This window comes from Hipposideros armiger, unplaced genomic scaffold (assembly GCF_001890085.2).
Source record: "Hipposideros armiger isolate ML-2016 unplaced genomic scaffold, ASM189008v1 scaffold_745, whole genome shotgun sequence".
NCBI classification, from domain to species: Eukaryota; Metazoa; Chordata; class Mammalia; order Chiroptera; family Hipposideridae; genus Hipposideros; species Hipposideros armiger.
In genome coordinates, this window is record NW_017732095.1 from 656,173 (window position 1) to 675,119 (window position 18,947).

General features: G+C 48.0%; 1 protein-coding gene across 1 annotated transcript in view; it reads left to right on the forward strand.

Annotated features, from left to right (window-relative positions):
• The first annotated feature begins 3,758 nt into the window (after positions 1-3,758).
• Positions 3,759-18,947, forward strand: part of PCNT (pericentrin) — a 127,504-nt gene continuing 112,315 nt past the window's right edge. The window contains exons 1-2 of the mRNA XM_019628028.1: positions 3,759-3,920; positions 6,483-6,686. Of these exons, the coding sequence (XP_019483573.1) occupies positions 3,867-3,920; positions 6,483-6,686 (258 nt within the window). The 5' untranslated portion in view covers positions 3,759-3,866. The remainder of the gene's footprint in view (positions 3,921-6,482; positions 6,687-18,947) is intronic.

Here is an 18,947-nt window from a genome sequence, read left to right on the forward strand (position 1 = left end):
GGGCGTCCTGGTGGCTGAAAGGCAGGAGCACCTGGGGAGAGTGACCCAACTGTCCGCAGGTGCTGGCAGTAGAGGGCACCCAGCAGGGGAGCCCTTTTGTAACAGTGCTTGCAGGGAACCTAGGAGGTGGCCTTTTGTTCAATGGGCTTTCCATTTTAGCTTTACAAACTGGCTCAGAGGGCTGATGAAGGGATGCAGCACGGTTGAAATTGGCGTGGTGACCACAGTCCAGGTCTGGGGGAAGAGCAGGGCTCGGTAGCCTACAGTCCCCTCCTCATGCAGCTGACCCAGAAATTTGCATCAGATGGCCAAAATTGGGCTAAAACCCCTTAAGTTGCCCATAGACCTCAGTATTTAGGTCCTCATGGTCCTAAATGTAACATAAACCTAACATTCAAGCAGGAGGTCTGATAAGCACAGAAACTAGTTAACTTAACAACTTAAGGAAGCTAAGAGGTGATCCCAGGGGTCACGATACATCCCAGTAGGTATGAGTTTGTTAGACAGTTTTGAAACACTTCATTATTTAGAATAATTTTAAATTCACAGAAAAATTGAGAAGATTTACAGTTACCACATACAGCTCTCCTATTGACATATTAAGATGAAACATTTGTAACAATTAATGAACCTATATCGATACCTATTTCATTAACTAAAGTCCATACTTGATTTCATTCTTCTTTTTCCTAACGTCCTTTTTCTGTCCCAGGATCCCATCAGGACACATGACATTTAGTCGTCGTGTCTCCTTTGGCTCCTCTTGCCTTTGACGACCTTGACAGTCTTGAGGAGAATGGGTCAGGGACTTTGTAGAACGACCCCCTGTTGGGTTTGTCTGATGGTTTTCTCTAGATTGGACTGGGAGTGTGGGCTGTTGGGAGGGAGACCACAGAGGTGCAGCACCTTCTCATCACATCCTACCAGACGCTGATGGCGTTGACCTTGATCACCTGGCAAAGGTCATGTCCTTCAGGTTTCTCCACTCCACAATTACTGTTTTCCTCTCCCTTCCCACCCGTCCTCTGTGGGAGGAAGTCGCCACGCACAGCCCACGCCTAAGGAGTGTGTGTGGGGGTTGTTTCCCTCTCCGAGGGTGAGTATTCACCAGCTACAGAAACTGTCTATTGTAGAATGACCATGGACGTGATTCTGGGGTCTGAGGGACGCTGAGCAAACCAGCATGGCAAACAGCACTGGGGTCCCCACGGAGTTTTAAATGTAAACACATACAGGTTGAGAGAGCCAGGCCTAGATCTGGGTCTGATGGCTCTCAGGTCTGACCCTGTGGCCCGTTGGTGTCGCCTGCCTGACCCCTGGTTTTGTGAGCCCACCACCTCGTGTTTACTCAAGCTGCTCACTTCTGCGAGCCAAAACAAGAAACTTTACTCAGCACAGAGGGCTGTGGTCCAACGCAGGAGCACGAATGCTTCCTAGCTGTTGAGTTTCCAGGGCTCCCTGAAGGAGATTTGTGTGAGTCATGGTTGCTTAGAATCTGGCGTTCTCACTGAGGTTGAAAAGTGAGCTGTCAGCATGTGAATGGGAGGGCATGGCTGTTACCCTTAGTTCATTGTAGAGAGGAGAGCAAATGGAGAATACAGGCTGCACACAAACCCCTTCCAAGTGAGGGCACAACAATGGGCGAAAGAACAGAGGGAAACCTAGACACCCTGGTATGTTTGCTGAGACACCCCCTGCACAGGTCACCCACCCTAATGTTGCTTTTTATGCCACCTCTCTAGTTGCAGGCCACTTGAAGTGCTGTCATCCTACCCAGCTTTAAAACGGCCCAGGTGTGTAGCATGGCAGAGTTTTGTGGATGTTCATACTTCTTACAGGGGGAACTCAAGGTGGTTTCCGTGACTCCCACCCTGTTCTCGTCATCTGCCTGGACTCTGGTGCAATGTGGTGTGTTCCATAGAGAGACCCTAACTTAAGGCTTTGCTTTTGTGTTCTTTTTAATGGTAAGTGGGATGCTACTGATAGCGATGAGAGAAGGTAAAATGAGACCCAGAATGTTAAGCACATTTAGGGAGACCGGGTCACCACTTGGCGAGAGCGTCGCTGTTCCCCAGGGCCCACTCTGGTTGGGAATGCTCGCCCCAGGTACAGTTACACTAGAGCAACAAGAGGTACAGGTCAGATGCTTTGGATTAATCTCAATTAATCACAGCTTATCAGCTTCCAGAGCGCTTGATTACACCACCAGCATTTGATTGTTAATCAAAACCCTGGGCTAGGAACAAAAAACTTGCATTGTTTCCTTATCTGGACAAACAGGTTCAAGTTAAGTTTGAAGCTAAGGAACAAACAATGATTTCATGAGACTTCAGATTCCCACACATACCAGGAATTATTAACAAAAGTCACATTCCTTTAAAAGAATGTTTTAATAGACTTTATTTTTTAGGACAGTTTTAGGTTCACAGCAAAATTGAACAGATAAACAGCATATTCCTTTGTAATAACCATTTGCAATATACCGTACATACATACGTGGAATGATTTACCCAAACATATCAAAGCCTTAACCCTTTCCCACTTGAGAAGAGACTGATTTGCTTTTTGTTGTTGTTGTTTTTTAGCTGAGCCATCCTGCCACCTGTTGACAGCTCAGGGGCTGCTCAGCTTGGGCTGGGCATCGAACCACTGTTGCTCAGAGCTCAAACTCTTGAGCGAGCTCTTAACCAACTGAGCCACTTGGCCAGCCCAGATTTTGCTTTTCACTGAACCAATGCTCTCCCTCTGCTGAACTAGAACTGTGTACAATTAGTGTATCGTTTAAAATTGCATCCTCACCAAGCTTTTCTCAAGACCACAGGCCACTTGGCAAATCAGCCTATGGAGCCCCTTCCACGTTGGGGTTCCAGAGATGGTCCTACCAGGGACAGATACAAATTCCAGGTATAAGTTTGCCTTTCTGGCCTGTAGGTCCTTCTCCTGTCCCTCTGCAGAACTCCCCACCAGCATGGGGTCCCTGCTACCACTGTTCCATCCAGGGGACTTCTTTATGGCAGAGGTGCTGGAGTGGACCTAGGACTATGGGACCGTGGTCAACTCGTATGCCGCACCTCCCAGAAGCTGCGAGCGGGGGGTAGTAGACACACTGAGTCCTCAATCTGCCAGTCCCAGTGGCGTCCTGTCACTGCAACTCTGGGCTCTGGGTGGTTGGGGGTCCCGACCCAGATTCCCACCTAAGTCATTACTGGCTGCCCTTGCAATTTGGGCTCCCTGCGTCCAGGCGCCCGCAGGCAAGGAGGAAGAAGTGATCACACAGGAAGGGAATGGAAGCCTAAGAAAGAAATCCAAGTGATCTTGCTGGCTGCCTGCGACTGTGCAATGTATAAAGAGCATCCCAGCGTCGAAGGGCAGTGACCAGGGCTCAGCCCCGAAGAGAGGGTGAGGGGGATCTGGGACATAGCGGGGCGGGACATGAGATACCCACCGCAGCGGACAGTCGCTGCTTCCCAAGCAAAGGTGCCCGGCTCCAGGAGCAGGACCATCGCGGGGACGCCTGCGCAGACGGGGCGGTGCCTCGGCCCTTTAAAATCGACCAACCACAGCGAGTTCCGAGGCCACCGCGCTCCGCTGATTGGAGCGTTATAGCGCCAATCGGAGGCGACGGGGCGGAGCTCCGCCCGGGCCGCACCTCCCTGTGCGCGCGCGCGCGAGGGCAGAAACCTGGCCCCGGATTGGCGGCGGGGTTGGCGGCGCACGCCCGGGACGGGGCCGGACGCGGGGCGGGCCCACGTCTGCGTGACAGTTGTCGCGGGGGAGGGCGAGGGGGAGGGAGTGTAAATAGAACGAAGGCGGCGCCGCGTCTGCCCGTCACCTTGCGGACGACCCGCGAGGAGCCCTGGAGGGAAATGGAAGCTGAGCAAGAGCAGCGGCGCAGAAAGGTGGAGGCGGGGAGAGCGAAGGTAAACGGTGGCGCCTCCCCCTTCCGCTGCCCCGGCGTGGACTCCTACGGGCAGGCTCCAGTGCCCGCCACTGCCCCCTCCCGGGAGCGCACGCGCTCAGGCGAGGCTCGCCGCCGTGCTCTTGCCCTTCCCGCCGACTCGGCTGGAAGCCGCCTCCTGGCCGCCGCCATCTTGAATCCGCCGCCCTCTGCCCGGACCCGCCCCCGCCGCGGCTGCATCCAATCTGCGGTCGGGGACGCGCGGTCCCTCGCTAGGAGGCCGGACGCGGGGCACGTCGGGACTCTCGGGGCTGCGCCTGCGCGCGGTACAGGGGTCCGGGAGGGGCGGCGCCGGTGGGCTGGAGTCTGTGCCGGGACCCCGCCTTCTAGGGAAGCGGGCGTGGCGCCTTCCTCACGGCCGCTGTGAGGTGGCCAGGGAACTGAGGGGCCCTGGGAACGCGCTGCGCCTCGGCCGCCTGCCCTCATCCGGACCCCGGTAGAACGTGAAGGGCGCTGTTACCGCAGCGCGTGTCTTGGCTCTGGACAGCCAGACATCGCACCCCTGCACCTGCTGCGGCCCCACCTTTCAGAGCTCAGGATTCCCGGACGCCTTCGAGGGCCTGGGGCTCCCTGCGGTACTGGGACACACAGGCGCGCTCTCTAGGGCCCAGCCTGGCTTCCGTCCGTTTAAAACTACCTGCAGGTTTTCGTTTTACTTGGGAATTCTGCAATATGTTTTAACATAAAAAGGCCCCCGTGGTGACTTCTTTACGCTGCAGAATACCTCCCGCTGACCTTAATATCCCGGGGTCCAGAAGCTTGCTGTTTGGGACCCAGCTGGATGGTCTTGAGCAGGTGAGGGTGGCAGAGCCCTCTGGAGCCACCCCCATGCCGGGTTCCTAGTGACGCTCCAGACTCCCAGGCAGCGCCTCCAGGGGAGGGTGCTACGTCCGTGGGTTGTGGATGTGCCAGGGAAGCCAGGGACCCTGGAGCCACGCGTCTGCAGGCGCGCTTTGATCACCTGCCTTCTCCCAGGGTTTTCACAGAACCTGTTGTGGTACCCGCTGTTTGGGGAGGTATTGTGGGGACTACCTGTATGCTGAATAGACCCAGCTCTAGGGGCAGAGGGGAGCAGGTGTGCACACTTTGGCTGTGACCCCTGACCAACCCCGTGTGGCTGTGGGGAGTGACCCCCTCCGCCAGCAGTGAATGAGTGAGAGTCTCTAGTGCCAATGACTGCGGGGAGAGCCATAGAAAGCTGCTGTTTGAGATCAGACTGCTCACTGCTAGCTTCTTCCCTTGAGGAAGCCACAGGGCCACTGCATTAAAGAAACCACTCAGAGTAGATGGTGATTGGTGTGAGCCAGTGGCGGGACAGGACAGACTGGCCTGGGGCAGGCTTCCTCTGAAGATGATGCTTCTGATGGGGATTTGAATAGGGAGGCTGTGGCCTGTTTCTCCCCCGCTCTATGTATGTGCTTGGCACATACATGGGAGCTGAAAGTGGGCCCGGGTTCAACGCTATGTGTGTCCCGAGCTTGCTGTGCTTTGTACACGTGAGTAAATGTGCTTGAAGGAACATGGAGGGTGATGATTGACTTCATCTCAAGAAGGAACAAGACGCCTTCTGTCGGGCAGCCCAGGCCAGAACCAAGGACCGTGATGCAGAAAGGGGACTCTTAGACGGGTAGATGTGATGGAGGGGGCTGAGATCGGTGAACACGGGGCTGGTTTCGAAGGCACAGTTGGTCTGTGACAGGCGGTGGTTCTCGTGTGGAAGGCCTTGGGTACTTTTCCTGTGTCCATGGAATCGCACCCTTTTACTGTCATTTACACGAACATTTCTTAAATCCATTTGCTTTTATGACGGCAGTTGTCATTACAAAAGCTGATGTTAGACTTCATACCTTTTGAAGAAGTGTTAATGGGAGATGCAGCATAAGCAGAGTCTGAAACCCCGGATTCGAGAGGTAGAACAGAGCTGGGTTGTGCTTTGTGATGGGTGACCTTCTGTGGAGGTCCCTGGTGCTTTGGTGAGCTGTGTCATGAAAACTAGAACATCTGATTCCGTAAAGGAGGATGTTAGATTGACCTGGCTTAATTAATTTTTTGCTGTTTCTTTGCCTTGTCTCAGAATCTATGGCTAGGAAGTTTTGGCCTTGATTGGGGGAAAAGGGCAAAAAAGGGAGAGATTTAGCTTTTATATAAACCTTAAACATGTCTTGATTAAACTATCGGTCCTTTAAATAGATGTATTTTTAAAATACTATTTTTCTGTAAATTGCCAGGAGCTAGAAAAGCTGTTCTGCCGCTGGGCCATCTCCCCCTCTCCGGTCTGCTCCCGGCATAATTAACAGTCCCCGTCGTTAGGCTCTAGGCGTGTGGTTCTGAGTGCAGATCCTGGAATCGTAGGCATTAATGAAGGCCCTGTTTGTGGGGCGGGATCTGTTGGGGGCCGTGCATCTGGCCAGGCGTGGCCGAGTACGCGGAGCTCCATGTCCCCCGCAAGCCTGCTGACTCTGTGGTGCTGCTGCATTTTCCTCACCTACCTCTGTCTTTACTACTTCTCTACGTTTCTGCGCAGCTTGCTCACTTCCGACAGAGAAAAGCAAAAGGTGACTGTGCGCATTCGAAGAAAAAGACGGCGAAGAGGACGGGCCCGGCTGTCGATGCGCCTGTCCAGGAGGAGAGCCCGGTAGCTGTCGAGGATGGTGGACTCGTGGGCGCAGGGGACGCTTGCCATAGCACATCGTGCGATGCCCCCCCTGAGGGGGCAGGAGCGGCTCAGGTGAATGTTCTCAGCATTGTGCCTGCACTTTCCATGTCGGTTCTTGCTAGCATAATTTACGAAAAGGGGTCTGTCGTGTGTTTTTGTCCATCAGAAGTGGGGAAGGTGTGTTTTAGTTTACGGGGTGGGTGGGGGGTAAAGGGTGCGTGCGTGTCTGGTTTCCCTCCTCATGCTCATCTTTGTATGCTTTTGAGAAGTTTCGGATTGACTGAGGCACTGTCAGCGTGGGTGCTTGCTCTGGTAAGGGACGTCTGACATGGAGTGGTTCCTGGGGGTAGCTGCGCATCAGCCCTCTGCCAGGTGTGTCTGCGGACACTTACATCACCTCCTCTCAAATCCACCTACGTGTCATTCTTTGTCCTTTCCCTTCCTCTGAACATGAGATGAGGAGGGAAGGGGTGAAGGTGTGGAAACGGTCTTGCTGGAGGAGGTCCCACCCTCTGCTACTTGAGGACCTGAGAGCTGCTGGCCCTGCGCGGCCTCCCGACCGTTCAGAGGTGGGCTCTGCTTGGGGCTTGTGTGTGTTATGAGCGGGGCCTTGAACTGTGAGCGCCCCTGCTATGTACAGCTGGGCACGTGCCGGTGAGGTGGGCAGGTGAGTGGGAAGCTGGTGGCTGAGGCAGAGTTTGACTCAAAATCAGGATGTGTCTGGCCTGCCTTATTGAAAAAAATGTAGTGGTTGCCAGTATGTAGTGTTAATGATACGCTACCTACAAATGTGGAATTTTGCTTCTTTTTGAAAATTGGAAGACCAGCCACGGTGCTCCCACGTTACCTGGGGAGCAGCTGGCCAGACAGTGATGGCCGTGCCCTGAACCAACCTGTGCCCAGCTAGCTTTCCCTTCACTCCCTGTCCTCTGGCGAGTCTGCAGTTGATGTTAGTTGCTGTTCATCGGTGTCTTCTAATTGTTTCTCTCCGGTTAGAGTAGCAGTTTCCTGCAGACATGTCTCGGGCACAGCTGAGACAAATGAAAGCCACATGAGAGGGCCGAGGATTTACTCCTGGTGGCTTCTCTGTATTTCCCTGCCTAAGCTCTTTGAGGAGAAAAGCTCAGTTTATAACTAACACTTATTAATTTTTTGCTTTTACTTTCAAATCAGCTGTCTTTAATTTTAAATTAAAACTTTTCTATTTTTTAGCTTTTCACTTTGAAATAAAGTCAGACTTGCCAAGATTTTGCAAGACATAGCTCAGAGTAAAGGACCGGATGGACTTGCCAGTGGAGAGCCACAGGCTCAGGCTGGAGGGGGAGCTGCTGAATGAGCTGGACGCCTGACGCTGTAGACAGGCTCGGCCTGGAGTGGGGGCTTTAGGTGCTGCGGCGCGTCCTGGCCTCCCTGCCATCTGGTTCCCTGTTCTCTGCCAGCACCTTGTTTCAAAGGAAACATCATGTTCAATGTGTGGTTGCAAGGCGAGGGTCCCCTTCTAAACCAGGACTCGTGATGTGTCTGAGCCGCTGCCTTCCCTCCGGGCTGGGGACAGGTCACTCACCTGTTTGAAAGACGGGGGGCGAGATAAGGGTCTCTGACGGCTCGGGCAGGTGGGCTCTGAGAGATGGGACCTGGCGGCAGCCATTGTCTTGTGTGCTGAGGGGTCCGTCAGGGAGGGCTGGGCAGAACGCGGGTTGTGGTGTCCCTGCCAGTCCTGTGGGCGTGCTGCCAGGGTTAGTGCTGCCAGGTGAAGGGCCCTGCCCCCTGAGTCCTCTGCCTGGAGCTGCATCCTGTTTCTAGTGGAGGCACCGATTGCTGGGATGGGTGGACTTCTCTCAGTTTAGGGAAGGTCATTTCATTCCGAGTTCTGAGGTGTGTGAGGGGCTGGGGACCCAGTGGTGCGGGGCTCTTTCCTTCAGGGTTTTTGAATCAGTGAGACTTTTGGCAGATGGACGTTTCTCATTATGCTCAGCTCAGTCTGGTGCTGAAATAAAATTGCATTTTACGCCTTCAGCTGACAGGAGACATGGTTAGAAGGATGCTGTAGGTTTATTCACATGTGCAGAAATTGATCAGATCACGCAGTATTGACAGGGCGCTTGAGAAGGCCAAGTGCTTGTAAGAGGAAACCGTGAGATCCATGGGTTATTATTTCGCACAAAGTTTCATGTTATTTTGGCTCTACTTACGTGTCTTTTAGGATGCCTGCCAGTGACACATATGATTAGGTGGTCTTTTGATTTTTGACAGTGAAAAGAAATGGAAGCAATTACAGCTTTACATAGAAATATAATGACGAATATTATTTATTTTTTAAACGTATGCCAGACCTGGTTGTACATGTGTATGTGGTCCCGTTGGTCTGCAGCCACGCTCTGATGGAGGGCCTTGGATTAGCCTTTGCAGGGACCCCCATGCCCGGTGGGCTGCAGAGCCCACTGCTGCACTCGGGCTCCTGGGCTCCCTGGCACTCCAGACTTCACTCTGCTACTCAGCTGCATGCCATCTTTAAAAGAAAAAGGCGTTTGCACTCAATTTCCTAGTGGGACTTGAGTTGGCGATACTTGATCAGAAGCTGTGACCATCCAGCTGAGGGAGACAGCATCAGTGCGGCCCGGCAGGAGGGTGCCTGAGTGTGTGTGCAGGGGTCACCTCGTAGAAGGCGCTTCACCTCTGCTGCTCACCCCTACCGCTATCATTTAGACCTCAGGATTGGTGTTTAACAAGGATACGTTTTCCACCTTCAGAAAGTTACTTTGGATATGTTTAGTTCTGGTTGCATTGCTTTTTAAAAGTAATAAACTGATACAGGTGGAGAAATATATGTGGGATTTTGAGTTACAATCAGAAAACCACGCCAAACAACACAGTCGTCCTTTATCTGAAGGGGGTTTCCGTTAGGGGAATGATGGAGCCTCCTGATTGAAAACCGGTGCTTGGCTGTTTAGCAGCTACAGACCTTTCGGGTTTCTAACTCAGGTATTGAAGGAGAGTACCTTACTGCAGGAGGGCGATCTGAAGAAAACCATTTTGACTTGTGTTTTCAGGACCAGAGGGTACATACCAGTCGTTAGCAATTGCAGCTGTTGGGCTTGTCTGTTGTCAGGTTGTTGTTTTTTGTATTTTCTACCATAAGTCAGATAAGTTCCTTTTTAACATTTTCCCCTTTTTGCAGTTCAAGTATACCACCAACCTAGTGTATATTTTTGACATTGTAAAGCTGTCTGTGTGCATACAGAGCCTTTATAGTTAGTACCCTTGATTGGCTGTCCATGGCACGTGTGCCTTCACTCTTTTCTGCATTTTGCATTACCCTGTCAGGACCACAGAGTGTAGAACGCCTCACCTCAAGGAAGGAGTGGGAGATGTGGGCGGGGTCTGCTTTTGCAGAACTTGACTATGCTATGACCAAGGCAGATGGCCAAGGCAAAGCAAACATTTTGTTTCATTTATAAAGTAACTGTTACTGCAGGTAGTAACTTTCCACTTAAAGCACAGTTTTTAAACCCAGAAGCTGGTGAGATGCATGGGCCTTTTCTCTAGAAAGATGTACATTCTCCTACAGTGAATGTTTGGTTCATGATATGTGTTCATGAATGCTGGGAAGGACCTGTGCCTGGGTTTCTCTGCCCAGAGGCTCTGCCTGGCTCACTGTCATCTGCAGAATTCCTCGGCACAATCTCGGCTAGAGGTCAAGGGACAGAGACCCCCCTTTTCCTGTCCACTGGCTTTTAAAATGGTGGTCAAGGGGTAGGTATTGTCAAAAGCTTTTTTCACACAATTCTTGTTACTTTAATGAGTTAAAAGTACTCATAAGCTAAAAACATAACCATCAGATGGTTCCCTGTCGGGTTCTCGGACATCTGCTCATAAGGTTTCCAGAAGTGACGTCCCACACAGGGCATTTTGATTGACATGTCTGTTAATTCCTTCGATCTATAGTCCTTGCAGTGTATTTGCAGAAGAAGCATTCAGGTTGTTTATCCTGAAGAATTTGCCACCTTTTGTATTTTGTTGTTGGCATCCCTGTGTTGCCATGGAAAGGCTCCTGCATCACCCTGTCTCTGGTCCACAGTTCCTGTAAACTGGGACTTTAGTCTGGAGGCTTGATCAGATTATGCTGGCAGTTTCAATGGCAAGAATATTTTGCAGTTGTGCATTTCTGTCAGAAGGTGCGGGATGCCTTGTGGTCTGTCTTGTGCTGTTGCGACTGTCATCGACTTTTGGTTCCGTCTTCATGGTCATCCACTGAAAGTTCCTCGCGAGCTTTTTGTCTCAGGTTTTAGCAACCAGTGCAGATCACCACTCAGAGCTGTTACTTCATCAGTGAGCATAGAAGACTAATAACTTCAATTCTGCCGTTGCGTCCCTCTTCATTAACCGGACTGTTCTGTAAAGAACTTTCTCCTGGGGCTGGCCGAGTGGCTCAGTTGGTTAAGAGCTCGCTCAAGAGTTTGAGCTCTGAGCAACAGCGGTTTGATGCCCAGCCCGAGCTGAGCTGCCACTGAGCTGCCAATAGATAGCAGGATGGCTCAGCTAAGAAACAAAAAGAAAAAAAAAAAAGAGCTTTCTCCTGTCAACTGCTTGGTTACCCTCAGGTACCGTGTGTATTAGAAAAGCAGTGTAGATGCTCGGCTCTCTCCCTTTATTCATCTGTTTAAAAAATAGCGACTTGTATGCTTTGCTGTGCCTCTCCAAGTGTGACAGTGGAATGGGGTTCTTAAGCACCGCTGTAGATTCACCTGTTTTCCACGGATTTGACACGAGCGGCCCAGAGTGTGTCCTGTGATGCTCAAGTTTCCCATCTTTGGCCAATGAGAGCATCTTCAGTGTGACCCACCACGGTCGCCACGACGACATCTTTGCTTTTGGGTAGCGAGTGTTCTGGGTCCCAAGCACATTTCCTGCCCCAGGCCTGGGGTCAGCCATTTCTCCAGGAGTGGGAAATAGTATTTAGAAACCTGACCTGGACCCTGCGGATTTCGTCAGTACTGGCTGAGTCACTGTATCTAGGTCATTTCAGTGACTATTAATAGTTAGGATTTGTTTTTAACAGTTCATGAGTTAATACTGAAATTTTCATGTCAGTAATTTAGGATTACAGAGTTTCTAGTTAAGTTAGAAATTTGTCTTTGTCATTACCCACGTATATTCCTGACATTCACATAGTTGCCATGTGCTTTTCTCTTTGTCATTCTACAGGACCGGTGTTGTTACTAACCGTATGATTTGCAAGCAGGCTATGAGCTCTTTACAGAGATTTTTGTCCTATTGTCCCCACAGGGATGTGCAGTCAAATTACTTTGTTTTAAAGTTACTTGAAATAATTCTGCTGTATGTGATTAAGCCATCAACTTACTATATACTCATATTCATGTGTTTTATTTTCATATTTTTTTGATTTTTTTTACCATCTTGATTTAATTTTGTTTTATAATTATGTAAAATATTGATGTGGTTCCAGAATTAATAGGCGAGTGTACTCAGATAATCTGACTACTGTGTGCCTCTCCCATGGAACCTGTTTCTTTCTTTAGTTTCTAGGTTGCCATTTAAATTCGGTTTTATTATCATTACTTCTTTTTACGTAGAGGCAAATGCGTGCACACACTTCTCATCCTCACCGCTCCAGGCAGCTTGCTTCCCGTCCTCGCTGTACCCTGCTCTTCCTGCCCACTCACTGTGCTCTGGAAGTCTCCCCGCAGTGTGCGCAGGGACATCTGTCACTCCTTTTAAAAACAGGCTGTTCTCTTTTATTTCTTAATGAAAGCATGATATTTAGTTTTTTTCTTTTTTTTTAAATGATTTTGAGGAATTGGGGAAGGGGAACAGACAAGTTGCTGTCCTTTTGTTCTTCAGTTTAGTTGTGGAGGACGTCGCTTCACTGGTCCATGTTGGTATTATCATTGTGTTCTTCCTGGGTGAGGCAGTTGCTCGCTGGCCATTGGATAGCAGCTCACGGCAGTTCACACTGGCTGCCAGCCACTCACAGCAGCCCTCTACAGCAGGGACTGCAGCCTATGCCATCCACTCAGGGCAGCCTACCTCCAGGTTGAGTTGTTGTTCACCATCTTAGCTGTAGAGGGGGCAGTGTCACTGGTCCTCATGTGGGATCTGAACCGGGGCCCTGCTGCTCAGAGCTGGCGTCCCAAGCCAACTCTTAACCGACGCGCCACTCAGCTGGCCCTTGTTCATATTTTTGAGATATATATGTATATATTGGGTTGTCAGAAAAGTCATGAAGCATTTTTGCAACGAAAAACATAGAAAAAATTCGTCATGATTTTTCTGACAGCCGTGTGTGTGTGTGTGTGTGTGTGTGTGTGTGTGTGTATTATACACTGTATGTGCTATATATAGTGTATATAGTATATGTATCTATGTACTAGGATGATAGAACAGTATATATAGTATATGTAGTGTACATATGTATTTTTTTTATCTTAAGTCTATGTAATATTCCTTGTAATACTGGTTTGGTGGTGATGAACTTCTTTAGCTTTTTCTTGTCTGGGAAGCTCTTTATCCGCCTTTGATTCTAAAGGATAGCTTTGCTGGGTAGAGTAATCTTGGTTGTAGGTCCTTGCTTTTCTTCACTTTGAATATGTCCTGTCAATCCCTTCTGGCCTGCAAAGTTGCTGTTGAGACATCAGCTGACAGTCTTATGGGAGCTCTGTTGTAGGTAACTAACTGCTTTTCTCTTGCTGCTTTTAAGATTCTTTGTCCTTAACCTTTGGCATTTGTATTATGATGTGTCTAGGTGTTGACCTCTTTGGGTTTATCTTTTTTGGTACTTTGTACTTCTTGGGCTTGTATATGCATTTCTTTTGTCAGGTTAGGGATGTTTTCTGTAATTATTTCTTTAAATAGGTTTTGGATTCCTTGCTTTCTTCTCCTTCTGGTACCCCTATAATGCAAATGTTGGTATGCTTGATATTGTCCCAGAGGCCCCTTAAACTCTTCTCTATTTTTTGGATTATTTTTTCTTCTTGCTGTTCTGATTAACTGTTTTCTGCTGACTTCTCTTCTAAATTGCTGATTCATTCCCCTACTTCATCTAATTTACTGTTGAATCTCTGTAATGTATTCTTCATTTCCATTATTGTATCATTTATTTCTGACTTTTAAAAATAATTTTCTATCCACTTTTATGTTTCCTATTTCTTTGTTGAAGTTCTCTGCTAGATCATTGAGCATTCTTCGTTTTTTTTTTTAAAGATTTTATTGGGGAATTGAGGGAGGGGAACAGCGCTGGGGAGTCAGGGGAAGGGAACAGACAAGTTGCTGTCTTTTGTTCTTCAGTCTAGTTGTGGAGGACGTTGCTTCACTGGCCCATGTTGGTATTATCATTGTGCTCTTCCCAGGTGAGGCAGATCGGTCGCCAGCCTCTGGATGGCCGCTCATGGCGGCTCTTGGCAGCTCACGCTGTCTGCAGGCGGCTCACGCTGGCTGCCAGCCACACATGGTAGCTTATGGCAGCCCACTGCAGCCCCACTGCAGCCTATACCGTTCCTGGCAACTCACGGCAGCCCAGCTCCAGCTCTAGCTGTTGTTCATCATCTTAGCTGTAGAGGGCAGTGTCACTGGCCCTCATGTGGGATCCGAACCGGGGCCCTGCAGCTCAGAGCTGGTGTCCCAAGCCAGCGCTTAACTAATGAGCCACTCGGCTGGCCCACCCTCCTGATTTTTAATGGTCACACGTAGGAGTGGGACCAGCCCATTCAGCACCTCTGCCCCTCATACTAGTCTTGAAGTGGCTTCTTCTGTATGTCCTTCCTAGTTGTAGGACTTCAGTTCAGCAAGATTCTAGGGCAGGAGTCGGCAAACTGCGGCTCGTGAGCCGCATGCGGCTCTTTGGGTACGTTTCGTCTCAAAAGTTTGCCGACCCCTGGAAGAGCCAATCGTGTCCCTCGAAGTTTTGCGAGACCTATAAAACAAATGAAATTACCATTATGTGAATAATATCCTTTAAAAATTTTATAAATGAAACTATGATAGTTTTATTTTCATTTTCAATTTTACTTCAGAGCCACATGTACGTACCCAAAGAGCTGCATGTGGCTTGACGAGCGATTTGCCGACCTCTGGCGGGTCTTCCATCTCAAAAGTTTGCCGACCCCTGTTCTAGGTGATTCTCGATGACGGTTGTTCTAGTTGTAATTTTGTAGTTTAGTTGTAGTTTTGAGGTGGTTGTGGGAGGAGGTGAGCACAGTGCGTACCTATTCCTGCATCTTGACTGGCAATCTGGAGTGGAGTGTATTTTAGTGGAGTGCAAGATTGGTCAAAAATTCAAAAAAATCACAGTGATTCATTAACAGACTGAAAGGTAAAAGTCATGTGGTCATTTCAGTTTATAACAGACAAAGCACTTTTTTTTTTTTTCCCAAAGCACATGTTTTTGTGAGAGTGACCCATAGCTTTCCCTTCTTGCCAGGTTTTGTGTTGAGGTTATGCTGGCCTTACATGGTGAGCTGAGTTGAGAGGACTGTGGATGAGCTTGTGTAAGACTGAAGCCCTTGGGGACTGGCATTGCCTTTGTGGCAAGGCTCTAATTCCACAGTCAGTTTACTTAAGAGTCATCAGACTGTTCAGTTGTACTTTTTCTCAGAATTTGTCATTTCTTGTAATGTTCCAGTTTGGGGCATTAAGTTGTTTATAGGGATATTCTCCTCTGTGTGTCTGTGATGTCAGTATTGATAACTCTTCATTTTTTTAATGATGAGTCTTTGTGCCTTTTTTCATTAGCTCAATACAAGTTAATTTAAACATGTTATTCTTATAAAAGAATTCATTATAGCCTCAATTCTTTTATGTAGTGTATTTGTTTCTTTTTCTTATTGTATGTAATATCTTATTTTCAATTATCTTTGGTTTAATTTGCTATTGTTTCTGTAACTTTTTTTTTTTTTAAGTTGAGCCATCCTGCCACCTGTTGGCAGCTCAGCGGTTGCTCAGCTCGGGCCGGGAATCAAACCGCTGTTGCTCAGAGCTCAAACTCTTGAGCGAGCTCTTGACCAACTGAGCCACTCGGCCAGCCCCTATTTCTGTAACTTCTTGTGAAAGATTTGTAGATCACTAATTCGCAGGCTTTAAAAACATAAACAGTAAGCCTATTGATTTTTCTCTAGACATAACTTTAGCTGCATTCATAATGTTTCCAATTTTTGCAGCACAGATTATTTTTAAATTCACATTCTCAATTTGCATGCTTATTTTAAAATTTTCATGTGCACAGGTGAAATAGGCAGCATGTTGGACTGTTGTCTTCCTCCCGTGTATTGAGCTATGAATCAGATTTCTAGATGAGGCTGTTGTGTGTTATAATCATGGATATGCCATTGGTGCTGTAAGAGCAGATGTTTTAGTGACTTTCTCTTTGGTCATACAATTGTACATCACGAGTTCAATCAAAAAAGGAAAGTTTCGGGCCGGCCGAGTGGCGCGATGGTTAAGAACTGGCTTGGGATGCCAGAGGGCCCCAGTTCAGATCCCACATATGAGGGCCAGTGACACTGCCCTCTACAGCTAAGATGCTGAACAACAGCTCAACCTGGAGCTGGGCTGCTGTGAGTCGCTGGCGACGGCATAGGCTGCAGCCCCTGTGGCAGTGGGTTGCCATGGGCTACGGTGTGTAGCCAGCAGCCGCAGTGAGCGGCTGTCCAGAAGCCGGCGACTGATCTGCCTCGCCTGGGAAGAGCGCAATGATGGTGCCAACTTGGGCCAGTGAAGCAACGTCCTCCAGAACTAGACTGAAGAACAAAAAGACAGCAATTTGTCTGTTGCCCTTCCCCCAACTCCCCAGCACTGTTCCCATCCCCCCAATTCCCCAATAAAAATCTTTAAAAAAAAAAAAAAGGAAAGTTTCTTGTTATGCTATAAAGTAATTAATGACAATTCCTGAGAACTTAAAATGCCTTTAATTTAAATGTAGGTGGTGCTGAGATAGGAATTATCTTGTGTTTAGAATGATGATCTTCTGAAAAGTAAACTTGCAGCATAGGTTCTCTGCCCCACACCCAGCAGCAGGAGGAGGCTGTGGCTGAACTGTTCCCAGGCGCCTGGTGCTCCCTGCGACTGGCGCAGGATCCATTGCGGGCTCTGACCCCAGAGCCTGGTGAGCTGCTCTCAGGTGCTGGGTCTGTCTGTCAGCAGAGCGCGAGTCCTTGAAGAGCTGTCATAGTGCTTTGAATATGATTCAGGGTGTCTCTTTTATTTTACTCATGTCTGGAAATTTTGTGAAGTTTAGTTTTTATGTGGAGTTTAATGAGCTTATTGAAAAGCGTAAGACTATAAGTATATGTGAAATAGTAATTCTTTCCGACATATAATGTTTATTTTGGTTCCAAAAGTATTTTATTTGATACTCTTATTACCTTAACGCTCATTAACTGTTAGGTAAGTATAGGTAATTTCTATACAGATGATTTCTAGCCTCAGTATATTCCTTAATAATCTAATTGAAGTGCTTACTGTGTAAAGTTTTGAAACTCTTTAGAAATAGGAAAATAACTGAAAAACAATCCCTGAAGTGGAAAGTGTCTGGTTGGTGCTTGGATGTCTCCTTTGTGCTGCCCGCTGGCTGGATGGCGGCCCCCGGCAGGGCTGTGGGGTGGAAGGGGGCGGCTCGCTGTGTGATGAAGCCAGTTTACTGGGTGAGATAGTTGTTCTTTAGTGTAACTTAACATGTAAGCTCTTTTTTGTGTTGAGTGCTTTAAAACACAAAGACTACAAAATTAGAGATAGTACACAGCTTGCAAATACAATGTAACAACTACATGAAAATCCTGTAGCAAAAACTGTAAAAATTCACATATCATAATTTCTTTAAAATATTTTTATTAACGTGTAACTAACATGCAATATTTTAGTTCAGGGGTACACCACAGTTATTCATCATTTATAGGCCTAAAGGAGTGATTAATCACCATGATAAGTCCAGCCACCATCTGACACAGTCCCACACATCATAATTTTGTTATGCAGAAACATATTAACGTCTAAGAATATATAAATAAGGCATATTTGGAAGCAGTTTTAAGATCTGAGTTTTTCAGGAGGTTATATGGCAGGTAGAACCACAGAAGACTTCATGGTAAATATTTAGGATCTGATCATGTGCCCTCAGCTTGTTAGGTGAAGTGTGTGATGGCAAAGCTTTTTATTTAAATCGAGGCATTACTCTTCTCATTTTTGGCAGTTAAATCAGAAATGGCAGCAAAGCAGCCCTTGACCTTCCAGTTATGTGTCAGAAATAAAATAAGGAGAGGCCATTTCTTGTAGGAGAACCACCCCAAACTACACAGAGGTGAAGGATTTGGGAAGAAAACCCCCTTTACCGAATCTTAGACTGGAGATTTAACTAGTGCTGTAGAAGGTTTAGGAAGTGAGATTCCAGAACTTTCTCCTACCCTGTACTCGTCTGGATTACCAGGAAAAATAGTCATCACCATTTATCATCTGGGTCCCATGGACCCTTTTCTTTTTTTGTCCTTTTAAGTTGTTTTACAAATAATTTACAGAAGTAAGACTAAGCAACAATTTAAAACAACTGTTAGAAAGTTTGATACAAATCTTTGTGTATTGTCACATGCTTTTAGCACCATGGGAGGGAGGGTGGGGCTTGTGGACACTGAGCATCGTGAGTCAGCGTCCTTCCTGAGCGTGAACAGCTGGACGGCCCTTGTCTTCACATATTGTTCACTCCCTGCTTCCTGGTTTTGAGAAAGTTGATCGGGTACCGTCCTGTGAAGGCACGTTTTGCTGTCAGTGTCCTCAAGTGCTGCTTGTGTGTGTATGTGAACAGCCTTTGCTGCTGACTGTCTTCTTCTTGCCATTTTGGGAGGAAGATGAAAAGTTCTTAATGGATTGTCACATGGAAGCAAAGGATGGTGATCACTTCACTGTGGCCTCAGCCTCCTCGGCAGTTTCCCCTCCTTCTGCTTTCGCATTATTTTACTTGTGAGCATGGTTGGTAGTAACTGATGAGTGTGAGAAAATAGTTCTTAAGATAGCATCTTAACATAGCATCACAGTACAGGGAAAACAAGACTGCTAGATCCATCTTGTAGCTCAGACACACACGGGTCTTGTGGACCCAAGGAGTAATTGCAAGATAAAATGTTATTTATTTATTATTATTATTTTTTTAGCTGAGCCATCCTGCCACCTGTTGGCAGCACAGAGGCAGCACAGCTCAGGCCGGGAATCGAACTGGCGACCCTGTTGCTCAGCGCTCTCACTCTTGAGCGAGCTGTTAACCAACTGAGCCACTCTGCTGGCCCAAAATGTTTTTATTTTTATTTATTTATTTTTTTAAGCTGAGCCATTCTG